The sequence below is a fragment of the Mirounga angustirostris genome, unplaced genomic scaffold, assembly GCF_029215605.1.
Source record: "Mirounga angustirostris isolate CCGP_5_RB_7025 unplaced genomic scaffold, mMirAng1.0.hap1 SCAF_6, whole genome shotgun sequence".
Classification (NCBI taxonomy): Eukaryota; Metazoa; Chordata; class Mammalia; order Carnivora; family Phocidae; genus Mirounga; species Mirounga angustirostris.
In genome coordinates, this window is record NW_026991714.1 from 98,328,585 (window position 1) to 98,343,649 (window position 15,065).

Below are 15,065 nucleotides of genomic sequence, written 5' to 3' on the forward strand. Positions count from 1 at the left end.
ATGATCAACCTGAACTTTACTGCCCACTTGCATGTACCCACCGACCTTTGTCCCACATTTTCCTTATATCAACCTAGAAGTATTTTCAGCTCTTTGAGACAGTCTTTGAGAAGTTAGTCCACTGTATTCCAGGTAACGGCCTCACAGAAATAAATTCCTTTTGGGCGCCTGGGTGGCTCAGTCGTTAAGCATCTGCCTTCAGCTCAGGTCATGATCCCAGGGTCCTGGGATCGAGTCCCACATCGGGTTCCCTCCTCGGCGGGAAGCCTGCTCTCCCTCTCCCACTCCCGGGGCTTGCGTTCCTGCTCTCGCTATCTCTGTTTCTGTCAAATAAATAAATAAAATCTTAAAAAAAAAAAAGAAAGAAATTCCTTTCTTATTTTACCACCATCCCCCTCTCTACCTTTGGATTTTTTCCATAGCGAGTGGCTGAACCTGGTCTGTTTGGGAACCACAAAGCCAGGTGCTCCTGCACCCCTGAGCCCCAGCCACAATTCTGGTGAGCCAGTCAGTAGCTGTACTTCTGATTCATCCAGCCCCCTCAGGATTCCCCAATATAGAGCAGTTAGCCGTGGCAGCACCCCACGGCTCCCTGTTTGTTTCCCAAGCTAGTGGCTGTGATAGGCAGGAGTCAGCTACCTGTGGCTAGCTGACTCTAGACAGGGAGCTGCTGAAACCTGTTTCATTCTGAGGACTTTCTTTCTCGCTTGCCCATAACTGGCACCAATTGCCTTAACTGCTTTTGATGAAACAGAGAAACACATTAGAAGTAATGGGCCCTAGAAATTTGGCTTCCGGTAAGTTCCCCCCGGTTAAATGCATATGGACTGTGTACTTCTTTAGTTCCCTGCTGTTGGGTTCTTTTGAACCATTTGTCAGGTTTTCATAGCCTATTTCTTCAGGCTTGCATAGCTTGGAGTTGTGGCAGGGGCCACTGAAATTTGTGAAGGTACTGACGGAAAGAGGAACGATGAGAGGTAAACAGGAAGCTAGGGTACATATTTGGCAGGATCTCTGTTGGAATTTGTGTGTATGTGAGTGTATGTACAAGATGGGAAGTACTATTTCTAAACCCTTTCAAAGGCCCCCTAGGGAGAATATTGGCTGACTGGTCTACTTTTAGTTACAAACCTATGAGTGAGAAGAAAATGATACGGTAACACCACCTGGCCTATGTATATGTTAAGCTCCGAGGAAAGATGGCCACTGAATGGCTCTCTTGAATTCCTTCCTCCCAATCGGTTGCCTCCAAATAGGGGGTTTTGGTTTGGCTCTCTTAGCTTGTCTGGGAAGCCATCTGGTTCAGCTGAAGCTCTGACTTTTGGGGAGAACCAAAAACTAAGAAGCCATTTGGTTCAGCCAGTGAAACCCCTAACTTTTGGGGAAGAATGAATACTAACAAGTACTTTTGGTTTCATTTAATTATCATTTAGTTTCTTCTGTGTTCTTTCTGAACTTTTGCCTAGGAAGATAGGGAATACTCCTTCTGTTCCCAAAGAGAGTCCATTAGGACAGATTTTGAATAAATGGTGCAGAGGGCTGAAAAACAACCAGAGAAAAAAGCCTGGTTTGCAAGCAGGAAGGACAGGAGACAGAGGTAAAGGAATGTTAGTCCAAACTTTCAGTCTGTCTCTGGCCCTGGCAGTGGCTCCCTTGCACCTCTGCCTCTGCCCCCCTCTCCTCCAGCTCCTGCATACCACTGGCTAGCCAGCTCCTGTTCCACCCCCAGCACCTCCAGCACCATGGGTTTCCGCTCCTCCTACCCTTGCTATCAAGAAGCAAAAGGTACCCCAAGCTGTTCAGCTACCTCCTTAGGAGGTGCAAACTGAAGCACCTCCCAAGTCAACATGAAGGGGCCCAGAGGTTCGCCTGGACTTAAACCACCCACTTCAGATTTCCCCACAGAGCCCCAGGTAAAACTGACAGTGGGGAACAAATTAATTGAAATAGACATGTCTTTAGAGATACCAGTATTAAACATAAACTTTGATTCTACCAAGGTTTACTAAAAGGTCAAATAAATTCGTGTTATCTCTGTTGCAGTTTGTCAGCAAAAAGATGACTGAAAATGGTCGATTTTGTCTATCTCAAAATTTTCATGGGTAATTGTTAAGAGCAAGTAGGATGAATAAATAAAATGGTACAAGGAATGGGAATACACTTTTGTTGAGGGAAAGGAACGTAATTTTGTCCTACAATGAGACTGTCCTACAAGAGACAATAGATTTCTCTTATTTAGAGAAAGAAAGCTTATGACTGAATTTGAATGTAAAAAGAAAGTTGTAGGTTTGTGAAGGGGAATCTCTGGAAAAGAATTTTATGCATGTTCAGGACTGACTAAGATTGGAATGAATTAATTTCTTTGTTTTTCTGGTGGGGGATGGGGAGGAGGCAAGGAGAAAGGGAGAGAGAGAATCTCAAGCTGGCTCCATGCCCAACACAGAGCCAGATGCAGGGCTAGATTCACAACCCTGAGATCATTACCTGAGCTGAAATCAAGAGTCAGAAGCTTAACCTACTGAGCAACCCAGGCACCCCATGGAATGAATGAGTTTTAAAAGTGCATTGGTAGGGGCACCTGGCTAGCTCAGTCAGTAAAGCATGCGACTCTTGACCTCAGGGCTGTGAGTTCAAGCCCCATGTTGGGAATAGAGCTTACTTTAAAAAAATAAATTTAAAAAGTGCACTCTTTAAAAAAATAAATAAAAGTACATTGGTGTAAGACTGAGATTCGGCTTTTCTCTCTGTTAAAAAGATAGTTTTCTTGGATTGTTGGTCTGGTCTTGATAAGAAATTGTAAAAAGGTTTTTTCCTTTTCTTTATCTGCCCAGAAAAACCAGTTTCTTTCTAAGATTTTACTTATTCATTTGAGAGAGAGGGAGAGCACACAAGCAGAGAGAAGGGGCAGAGGGAGAGGGAGAAGCAGACTCCCAACTGAGGAGGGAGCCCGACAGAGAGGATCAATCCCAGGACCCTGGGATCATGACCTGAGCTGAAGGCAGACACCCAACTTACTGAACCACCCAGTGCCCCAAAAAACCAGTTTCTATATTTTGTCATTATCAGGTCTTTGATTACTTAGGAAAATTAAAAATTCTCAATATTAAAGGAGCTAAGTTTCGCTAATAACTATACAACCTTCTATAGAATCTTTTATTGCCATCTTGGTTAAACAGATAATTAAATACTTAGTTTTATAACAATTTGTAATCTTGTTAAGGCAACTGCTTTAAAACCTTCTGAGGTTTTTGGGGTGTCTGGCTGTTCAGTCGGAGGAGTGTTTGACTCTTGATCCCAGGGTTGGGAGTTTAAGCCTCATATTGAATGTAGAGATTACTTAAATTAAAAACTAAGTGGGGGATGCCTGGGTGGCACAGTCAGTAAGGGTCTGACTTTTCTTTTTCGCTTAGGTCTTGATCTCAGGGTCGTGAGACTGAGCCCCATGTTGGACTTTGCACTCAACACAGAGCCTGCTTGGGATTCTCTCTCCCACTCCCCTGCCCCTCCCACTCATGCTCACACACACTCTCTCTAAAATAAATAATAAATATATTTAAAAACCCAAACAGGGCACCTGGGTGGCTCAGTTGGTTGGGCGACTGCCTTCGGCTCAGGTCATGATCCTGGAGTCCTGGGATCGAGTCCCACGTCGGCCTCCCTGCTCGGTGGGGAGTCTGCTTCTCCCTCTGACCCTCCCCACTCTCATGCTCTATCTCATTCTCTCTCTCAAATAAATAAATAAAATCTTTAAAAAATAAAAAATAAAAAAAAATAAAAACCCAAACAAACAACCTTCTGAGGTTTTTAACAAACTTCCCAAGATTCAAATTCTAAATGAAGTTGTTTTGACTAATTAGGCTTGTTTACTCGGCATGTTAGGTTACATGGGAAGCACTGTCAAACAAATGTTGATAACCTACTTAGGTTATATTGTATGAGTAAATGCTATAAGTGTTCTAGAAATTATATGAAATCCCTGAAGTTTTTTTGTTTGTTCGTTTTTAAAGATTTTTTTAAAAAAGATTTATTTATTCATTTGACAGAGAGAGAGAGCACACAAGCAGGGTGAGCAGCAAGCAGAGAGAGGGAGAAGCAAGCTCCCTGCTGAGCAGGGAGCTGGACACGGTGCTCGATCCTAGGACCCTGGGATCATGACCTGAGCGAAGGCAGACGCTTAACCAACTGAGCTACCCAGGCATCCCTGAAATCCCTAAAGTTTTAACATGTCCTGGTATAAGGTCATCACTTGACATTCTAGTTATTGAAATGTTGTGTGTCACAGAAATAACTGCATTTCCTTGTCAACCGCACTATAATGAACTGTCATCCAGTCTTTAACCATGGCCATCTTTTAGTCTTTTGTTATTTTTTTTAACATTCTATTTATTTGGGCACCTGGGTGGCTCAGTTAGTTAAGCAACTGCCTTCGGCTTGGGTCATGATCCTGGAGTCCTGGGATCGAGTCCCACATTGGGCTCCCTGCTCGGTGCGGAGTCTGGTTCTCCCTCTGACCCTCCCCCATCTCATGCTCTCTCTCATTCTCTCTCTCAAATAAATAAATAAGATCTTTTAAAAAATCTCTCTTTAAAAAAAAATATTTTATTTATTTATTTGAGAAAGAGAGAGAGTACAAGCAGGGTATGGAGCAGAGGGAGAGGGAGAAGCAGACTCCCTGCTGAGGAGGGAGCCCAAAGTGGGGCTCAATCCCAGGACCCCTGGATCATGACCTGAGCTGAAGGCAGATGCTTAACCGACCAGGCACCCCTAGTCTTTTGTTATTTATAATTATTGTTCTGATGCTCTTGAAAATGTGTTTCATCTTCAAGGAGATTCATGAAAAGGACTTTTTGACAAATACAGGTTTCTGACATCTTTAAAATCATAAAACTAAACTGGATAAGAATTTCTGGAACTGGGGGGTGGGAGTGATGGGGTGGCTGGGTGATGGACATTGGGGAGGGTGGGTATATGCTATGGTGAGTGCTGTGAATTTTGTAAGACTGATGAATTACAGACCTGTACCCCTGAAACAAATAATACATTGTATGTTAATAAAAAAAAAAAAAAAGAATTTCCGGAACTAATGGAAAAGCTGCATTCAATCAGAAGAAGAATTAGTAACATGGGCCTAAATGATTTGAGAAAGATGATTAATAGTTTTTATTACTCTTCTTTGAAACATTGCTGGTTCTAATGTTTGCTCTTCCAGATTTAAGGAAACTTATTCTCAAGATATCTATGACTTACAGAAATATGATAAAATATTCCTTTGTGAACAAATTGAAACATTTATCTTTACTGCCTACCTGAACCCTCCAAAATTCAGAAACTTTCAGTGAGTATTCTTTCTTTGATGGCAATTTTAATTATTTGCATAAGTTCAGTAAGAATCTGTTCCCTTCTAACAGGACACCATTGGAAACATTGGTTACTTTGCCAAGACTTTGAGTGGAAGGTCATTAGAGAAAGACATGCATAGATTCAGATATGACCAGACAGCTTTAAAGACCTAAGGTTGACTTTATGGAGCCAATAGAACCCCCTGGAAATGCTGGCCTGACATCTTGCTAACAGAGTTCCCAGCAATCTTACCAGGTGAGTAAAGAATGTCATTTCCTGGAAGATGCAGAAACCTCAGGATATTTGGGAGACTCTGAGAAGAGGAATTCACTTAAATTTACAGCTATTTTAGGTAAATCTGATGGCAAGAATTTCACTTGGCCTCTGGCCTTGCAAGGCTATTAAAAGTTTAATATAAAATTCCTTATACGAAAAAAAATTCCTTATAGGGGCGACTGGCTGGCTCAGTTGGAACAGCATGCAACTCTTGATGTCAGGGTTGTGAGTTCGAGGCCCACACTGGGTGTAGAGATTATATAAATAAGTAAATAAATAAATAAACTTTAATATATATATATCCATATATATAATAAAATTCCTTATGCAAAGTTCCAGCAAAGCAGATTTAAAAGAACTAATTCAGGGGCGCCTGGGTGACTCAGTTGTTAAGCGCCTGCCTTCGGCTCAGGTCATGATCCCAGCGTTCTGGGATCGAGCCCCGCATCGGGCTCCCCGCTCGGTGGGAAGTCTTGCCTCTCCCTCTTCCACTCCCCCTGCTTGTGTTCCTCTCTCACTGTGTCTCTCTCTGTCAAATAAATAAATAAAATCTTTAAAAAAATAAAAAATTAAAAAAATAAATAAAAGAACTAATTCAGTCACAATCACTGTTCTTGCTGTGCTTATGTAAATAATTAGGCCAAGTTTGTTAAAACTGGACTTGCTTTACAAATTGGTCTTCATTTGGCTATCTTTGATGGAAATGAGGGTGATTTTATTTTTTTTTTTAAAGATTTTATTTATTTATTTGACAGAGAGAGACACAGCGAGAGAGGGAACACAAGCAGGGGGAGTGGGAGAGGGAGAAGCAGGCTTCCCGTAGAGCAGTGAGCCCAATGCGGTACTGGATCTCAGGACCCTGGGATCATGACCTGAGCCAAAGGCAGAAGCTTAATGACTGAGCCACCCAGGCGCCCCAATGAGGGTGATTTTATTTTATTTTTTTATAGATTTTATTTATTTATTTGACAGAGAGAGACACAGCGAGAGAGGGAACACAAGCAAAGGGAGTGGGAGAGGGGGAAGCAGGCTTCCCTCTGAGCAGGGAGCCCGATGCGGGGCTCGATCCCAGGACCCTGGGATCATGACCTGAGCCAAAGGCAGATGCTTAACAACTGAGCCACCCAGGCGCCCCCCAGTGAGGATGATTTTAAGGAGAAAAATTATGTTTCAATAACACACCTTTGAGGATGTTAGACTCCAGTTCTGATTAATTGTCCTTAAATGTTGATTGTTTGCCTAAGCTAGATATTTTGAGGTAAACTTCAAAGAAATTGCCACAAGAGCCCATGTATATATAGACAATCTTCGTGCCTGTTACTCTGTGGGAATAAAAAAGGACCCCATGGGCATAGGATTATTTGAACAGCTGGACAATGGAATGGACTCCCCAGCAACTGTGTAACTCAACTATCACCTTGACCGATTCTGCGGCTGGGATGGCAAAACTGCTCCTTAAAAGCCAGAGCAGGGGCACCTGGGAGGCACAGTAGGTTAAGAGTCTGACTCTGGTTTCGGCTCAGGTTATGATCTCAGAGTTATGAGATCGAGCCCTGTGTCAGGTTCTGTGCTCAGCATGGAGTCTACTTGGGATTCTCTCCCCCTCTCCTTTTGCCACTCGTGTTCTCTCTAAAATAAATAAATAAATCTGTAAAAAAATTAAAATAAAATAAAAGCCATAGCATACCCCACTCCATGGGGTTAGCTATGGATTTATGAAAACAGTAGATGGCCCCACCTTCATTATGACTGGATTGGACAATGCACTCAGGGACGCCCATATCTCCTGGGATGAGTCATCTACTTGCCAGCAATTCCTCCTAATTATGATATTGTTAAAGCTAGACATCAGGCAAAGAGGGCTTCTTGTTGATTTTATCCCTTAGCCATATTTGTCCCAGGAGTCACCTATACCGATGTAGAATTATAAGTAGAAGCTTTAGCCAAGCATGCAGCAGCCACTCTTAATCAGACCTGGCATGGAGTCACCCTTCTAAATGATGAAACCACATAGATTCAAAAAGTGGTCCTCTAAGGGGCACCCCAGGAGGACCTCAGATCTTTCAGACTATTTTCATAGCAATTCTTTGACCTTCAGCACAACTCAGAAAGAGAGAAAGTTGGGCAAACACAAGCTCCATTTTAACAAGTGGAGAGTGAATTACGGAAGGTTTAAATGATCTGCCCATGGTCAATGTAACGTAATGGAAGCCATCCAGGATCCAGGAAGTGTTCTGTACATTTGACCTCCCAGCCTTGAGTCAAAACACCGAACTGGAGTAGTCCAGAGAAGGCAGCAAGCAGAACTCAGCTTATCACTTCTAGTTTCTAACTCTTCCCTCTTTTTTCTCTTTATCCCATCAGTCTTAGTTCCATAAGAACTGGCAGACCAAGACTGATGTCAAACAATTGAAACATACAGAAGGAAAGACCTATCTTAAATACAAACCTTGATTCTCAGTCCCTACGTTTTCCTTTTTCTGGTTGACTGAGGTTCCACATGTACTGGACTATAGTGTAGGATGAGGGAAAATGCTGAAGTTCAAAAAAGCTTTAAAATAAGCTCTGTTGGAGCGCCTGGGTGGCTCAGTCTTTAAGCGTCTGCCTTCAGCTCAGGTCATGATCCCGGGGTCCTGGGATCAAGCCCCACATCGGGCTCCCTGCTCCAAGGGAAGCCTGCTTCTCCCTCTCCCATTCCCCCTGCTTGTGTTCCCTCTCTCGCTGTGTCTCTCTCTGTCAAATAAATAAATAAAATCTTTAAAAATAATAATAATAGGGGTGCCTGGGTGGCTCAGTCGTTAAGCGTCTGCCTTCGGCTCAGGTCATGATCCCAGGGTCCTGGGATCGAGTCCCACATCGGGCTCCCTGCTCAGTGGGAAGCCTGCTTCTCCCTCTCCCACTCCCCCTGCTTGTGTTCCTGCTCTCGCTGTCTCTCTCTCTGTCAAATAAATAAATAAAATCTTAAAAAAAAAAAAAAAGGAATTGTTTAAATAAATAAATAAAAATAATTAAAATAATAATAATAATTAAAATAAACTCTGTTGAAATGATTGTGAAAAACACACCATTTTTTACCTTGCCAAATATAAAAATTTCCAAACTTACACTCAAAGGCCACTGAAGGTACAGGAGCAAAGATACCTGATGTAAATAAAATTAACTAGAACATTCATTTCAACTATTTACAATCATAGAAACAAAATGTAAATTGTAATTACTTAAACATGGTAGTAAAAATATAATCATTGAATAATGGAAGCACTTGTCTTATGTGTAATTGCTAGCAATTTTAAAAACGTTTTTTTCCTAGAAATGAAAATTTATAACTAAAGCTCCTTTTAGTTATTATTGTTTTCTAATATATACTGAAAACCTGATGTTAACATGTCTGTCATTTCAGAAAAATGAAACTAGAAATACAATTTGAATGAATAATGCTATTCAATAATCAAATGCCGTGAAAAGGAAATAACACAAAGTCTTCAGGATTTAACTCATATTCATAATCCAACTTAATCTTTCTTACAACGTTCAAAGAAAGAATTTTGATCAGTCACTTCTAAAGTTGAATTTAAAAGAAAATTTAAAAAGTGATGTACAAAATCATAAATTTTATAATTTAGGGGGAGCCTGGGTGGCTCAATTTGTTAAGCGTCTGCCTTCGGCTCAGGTCATGATCTCAGGGTCCTGGGATCCAGCCCCACATTGGGCTCCCTGTTCAGCAGGGAGTCTGCTTCTCTCTCTCCCTCTCCCTTTGCTCCTCCCCCTGATTGTGCACTCTCTCTCTCTCAAATAAATAAAATCTTTTTAAAAATTGTTATAATTTAGGGGTCCCTGGGTGGCTCAGTCATTAGGCGTCTGCCTTCAGCTCGGGTCATGATCCCAGGGTCCTGGGATCAAGCCCTGCATCAGGCTCCCTGCTCAGCAGGAGGCCTGCTTCTCGCTCTCCCACTCCCCCTGCTTGTGTTCCCTCTCTCGCTGTCTCTCTGTCAAATAAATAAATAAAATCTTTTTTAAAAAATTGTTATAATTTAGAATCTTATTAAAATTTCTCTTCCATAAAATGAAGATAATCATAGCATTTTCCACACAGTATTTTTCTGTGGACTATGTGTCAAGTGCCTGAAGATACATATCAAGTGCTCAGGTCTATCTACGGTACATAGTAAGTAATCAATACTTGTTAGCTAATGTTACTCACCAGCACTTTCATGCCAGTATAACATACGGAAATATTTCTATACCAGTTGGCAAACAGCTGTTGTTCCAACTCCCTAACATCCCTCCCAAAACTCTGGTAGCCCTCTCCCCCTACCAAAACTCCCACCACCACTACCACCACATACTACTCATGCATCAATCACTAACGAGTTAATTGGAAACTTTCAGAACCTGTCCTATTTATTAGTACCTCTACAGTTGTATTGCTAAATATTTTGAATATTATTCCTGGTTATTGTTACTACTTATTGAACTTGGATCAGCATCAAGTAGTCAAGAAAAGCTAAATAAACACTGGATAAGGCAAAACCATAAATGAGGACTATATATCTAGGTAGAAAGGTAAGGCTGAAGAGTCATTGGTTTCAGAGTCTGAAGTTGTATCTGGAAAGTCTCTAAGACCTGTCATCTAAGAACAAGCCTGTCATCTCAATAACCAGGAAGGCAGATGATTATCTATAGCCATAGTGTCTCCAACATCTATCCAGGGTTTTTGTTTCCTTTTGGGGCCTACATGCTCAACACATCTGTCTTCCACTCTCCCCAACCACACCGCAGATCTCAAGGGTTTTAGATATTCTGATACATGGAATTTTTTTTACCACTCCTTTATAGCTACATATTTAAATGACCTTTTGGTATGATAAACAAAACTGCAATGAACATCTCTGTTGCTAAATATCACTGTATACATCTTTACTTCTTCTCTTAAATAAAGTTACTGAGGGGGGTGGGGTATGGGGTAACTGGGTGATGGGCATTATGGAGGGCATGTGATGTAATGAGCACTGGGTATTATAAACAACCAATAAATCACTGAACTCTACCTCTGAAACTAATATTATATGTTAATTAAATTTAAATAAATTAAATTTAAAATAAAAATAAAATTACTGAATTTAGTATATGATAGAGGTGGTACTTAAAATCAGAAAAAAAGGCAAGTTATTGAGTAAACAATGTTGGCATAAATGACTAGTCATTTGGAGAAAAATTTTATTCAATCCCTACTTCAGTTTTTATATAAAAATAAATATTAAAGGGGCTCAGTCATTAAACGTCGGCCTTCAGCTCAGGTCATGATCCCAGAGTCCTGGGATTGAGCCCCACATCAGGCTCCCTGTTCCACGGAAAGCCTGCTTCTCCCTCTCCCACTCCCCCTGCTTGTGTTCCCTCTCTGTGTCTCTCTCTGTCAAATACATAAATCTTTAAAAAATAAATAAAATAAAAATAAAAATAAATAAAATTTTAGAAAACATGATAAAATGTTTTTATCTTAGAACGAAGAAGGCATTTCTAAAAACAACACAAAATTTTGAAGGCACAACAAAAAGACTAATGCATTAGCTATGTAAAACTTCTATGGGTTGTGGGGGTGTGGGGGTTGGGTGTGCGGGTGTATGTGAGAATTCTGAATGACTCTTCTTAAAAAATATTACAAGGTTAAAAGACAAATCTAAAACTGATAAACTATTAGCAATATCTGACAGAAAAAAAGCAATGCCTAATTCCCAAATTCATAAAATAATTTTTTATAGATTTTTTAAGCAAAATGATATTTAAAAAATAGAAGCAACTCAGACTGAAAATGAAAGAAACACAAATGGTCAATAAACATTGGAAAGCAGTCCCGTTTCCGTAGTGTAGTGGTTATCACGTTCGCCTCACACAAACATTGGAAAGCTGATCAACCTTACTCATAATTAATTACTAAATATTAAAAATTTCGTAAGACCCAGTATTGGTATGGTATGTAAGGGAAAAAGTCATTAAAAGCATTATGAAGATCAGCTTGACAATTCCTATCAAAATTCAAATGCACATATCCCTTGATAAAGTAATTTCCCTTCTCAAAATTTATTCTACAAATAAAATAACACAAGTACAATGTGTTACTTGTGAAACAAAAATTGAAAATATTCCAAATGCCAGTCAATAGGAGACTGGATTAAATAAATCATGATACATTCATAGATTAGAATTTAACATCAGGTCTTTAGAAAAAATAAGAAAGAGCTCTGTATTGATATAGAAAACAGTCTTGAGATCACTGTAAAATAAAGGTTCTGGGTGTCTGGGTGGCTGTTGGTTAAGCATCTGCCTTTGGCCTAGGTCACAATCCCGGCATCCTGGGATGGAGTCTGGCATCAGGTTCCCTGCTCAGCAGGGAGTCTGCTTCTCCCTCTGATTCTGCCCCTCCCCTCTGCTTGTGCTCTCTCTCTCTCATGCTCTCTCTCTCTCAAATAAATAAATAAAATATTTTAAAAAATAAATAAAATACATCCGTCCACTCCTCTTACCTGCCATGGATCCAGCCATTAATCTGTGCACATGACCGGAAACTCCCAGCTTTGTAGTAATTAACTAGAAATCAAAAACATCAAATTAAATGGAATATTTTTAAGTACTTCTCATTTCACTGTTTCATAATGAAGAAATTTCAAAACAGAGTTACAGGACTAGCAAGAAGAAAATTAGTGTTAACCATAAGTGAAACAAGTGCAACTGTATAAAGGTGCGCAGTTATAGCACATGGTGAGTAGGTAAGGTATTTCCTCTGTAGCCTTCTGTTCTAGCTCTGCACTTTTACCATCTTAATTTAGAATTGCCAAATATACTATGTTGCACATTGACGACTATATATACTTAAAGAGTGAGTGGCAATAGTACAAATAAAATGCTACTACAGACAATGAAGTCTTGATATAATGATGGCATCAATTCTGACTGATGAGCTTAGAATGTTGTTCCCATCCCATTGCTTACATTTCTTTTTAAGATACCCTATGGAATTTAACATACTTAACCATTTTCTATATTAAGATGTTTGAGAGGATAAACTTTCAGTCCAACAGAGAAGAGAAAGTCAATCAATAAGTAGGATAAGAGAAGTTGTTAACTGATAGCATTACTCAAGAACAGACTTTCAGCATATGATTTCACTATTGTATTTAGTAAGAAAATCTAAAGCCACAACGTTCCTTTCCTACAACTGAGAAACAAAAAGCACATTAAAAAGCTATTAAAATTTTACGGATTTATTATTATTTACTTGAAGTTAATTTTGGCTCTTCCTCATAAGTGTGTACATAAACAATGTGCTCAAAATTGACTAGCAATTCTAGAATAGATAACTCCAAAACCAAGTTACATTTAAAAATTTAAGCTATCACAAGTCTTTCTCCTTCAAAAAGGCATTACTTTACCCATTCATCCAAAGTAATTTTAAAGGCCAAAGCAAATGCCTTTCAACTAAGTATGATATTCAAGGACACAAAAAAGAAAACAATATAAAAGTTCAAGTACCGTTTTATAATGCTCAAATGCCATAAACTGGATTGCACCATAGGGAAAGATTCGAATCATCATTGCACCATTCCCTTTATATAATCCAAGGTATCCCTCCTTCTGGGGAACAGCACGCAATGCAGAAAATACTCCTATTTTTAGAAAAATGTTTAGAAGAAAAATACTATTAAAACAGAGAAAACTATCTAAATTCAAATTTTCATGACAATCACAGAAAAGATTACTATGCCATCATTCATGATATAATTTTGCCTGAGGAATTACATAAATAATAATTTATGTTTAGCAGTTAACCCTACTTAAAATACTAAGTCCAAATTATACAAACATATCTCATGTAAAAATATAAAACATATTTTAGCAAAAACATAAAAAACCCCAGCCATACATTATAGGAAATTATATTTTAAATTATCACAAATTATATTAACTTACAGCAATCTAAAAAATATTAAGAGAAATATATTCAAGGACCAGATACTGCACTGCAGATGAGGGACTCTGAAAGGATAAAGGAAGGTTTCCCAGACTGACCTAGATGCATGTGTGGTTTGTTTACATAAGGAAATTGCTAAATAAAAGAAACAAATATTATTTTTTTTAAAAGATTGTATTTATTTATTTGAGAGAGAGAGTGCAAGCATGTGTGGGGGTCAGAGGGACAGGGAGAAGCAGGCTCCCCACTGAGCAGGGTGCCCGACATGGAGCTCAATCCCAGGACCCTGAGAGCATGACCTGAGCTGAAGGCAGATGCCCAACCAACTGAGCCACCCAGGTGCCCCAAAGAAATTTTAAAAACTATTAAAACTAAATTTGGGGGGAATTTCCATTAGGACACTTTAATTAGGAAGACTGATAAAGGCCTGAGTTCTAATCCTATATATTAATGTGTTATTTATTCTAATAATGTCAATCACTACTCTGAAGTACAGACTTCTCATAAACAAATCACTACTTCCATTATTAAATTATTCAAATTCAGATTCATTTCCAAATTTTCAAACAAAAATTTGATCAAATACAAAAGTAAATCACTAGCCTCACTTACAATTTTAGAATGCAAGTAATCTTTTGATCTCTTCCCAGAAATTAAAATTGTAGATACTTATTAACATCCAAAAAAAGATATCCAGAAGCATTTTTTAATAAGTAGATATCTAAATGGACTACTAGTCTATTAAAAAGAATTCTATTGGGGCACCTGGCTGGCTCAGTCAGTGGAGCATTCAACTCTTGATCTCGGAGTCTTGAGTTTGAGCCCCATGTTGCGGGTAGTGATTACTTTAAAAATGGCTTAAACAAACAAACAAACATATAAAGCAAGCACCTGTATAACTCCCACCCTTTAAAGAAAAAAGTCACCCTCAATCTTAAAAAAAAAAAAGGGGGGGGACACCTGCGTGGTTCAGTCGGTTAAGCGTCTGCCTTCAGCTCAGATCATGATCCCAGGGTACTGGGATCGAGTCCCATATCGAGCTCCTTGCTCAGTGGGGAGCCTGCTTCTCCCTCTCCCTCTGCCTGCTGCTCCCCCTGCTTACGCTCTCTTTTGCGCTCGCTCTCTCTTTGGCAAATAAATAAATAAATAAATCTTTAAAAAAAAAAAAAAAGAGGGGTACCTGGGTGGCTCAGTCAGTTAAGTGTCTGCCTTCAGCTCAGGTTATGATCTCAGGGTCCTGGGATCGAGCCCCACATCGGGCTCCAGGCTCAGTGGGGAGTCTGCTTCTCTCTCTCCCTCTGCCTCTCCCCTCTGCTCCTACTCTCTCTCTTTCTCAAATAAATAAATAAAATCTTTAAAAAAAATTTAAAAAGAATTTTATATTCTTTATATATATAAATATATACATATATCTATATACAGCTATGTGTATAATATGTAAAAATTCTCCTAAAACACATGAGTAATGAAACTAGATATACTC

At 39.4% G+C, this 15,065-nt stretch overlaps 1 protein-coding gene across 4 annotated transcripts in view; it reads right to left on the bottom strand.

The window, feature by feature from the left end:
• SLC25A16 (solute carrier family 25 member 16) overlaps nt 1-15,065 on the bottom strand; it is a 49,227-nt gene that overhangs the window by 22,862 nt on the left and 11,300 nt on the right. For 2 of the 4 annotated variants that reach the window (XM_054508182.2, XM_054508181.2), the window contains exons 1-2: nt 13,144-13,218; nt 12,138-12,201 (exon numbers count right to left, since the gene is read on the bottom strand). Coding sequence is in view for 1 of the 4 variants with exons in the window: in XM_045877952.3 (XP_045733908.2) it covers nt 12,138-12,201; nt 13,144-13,277 (198 nt within the window). In the remaining 3 variants the exon portion in view is untranslated. Of the gene's footprint in view, nt 1-12,137; nt 12,202-13,143; nt 13,278-15,065 lie in introns of those variants that run through there. The other 2 variants (XM_045877952.3, XM_054508183.2) reach the window with 2 other exon arrangements.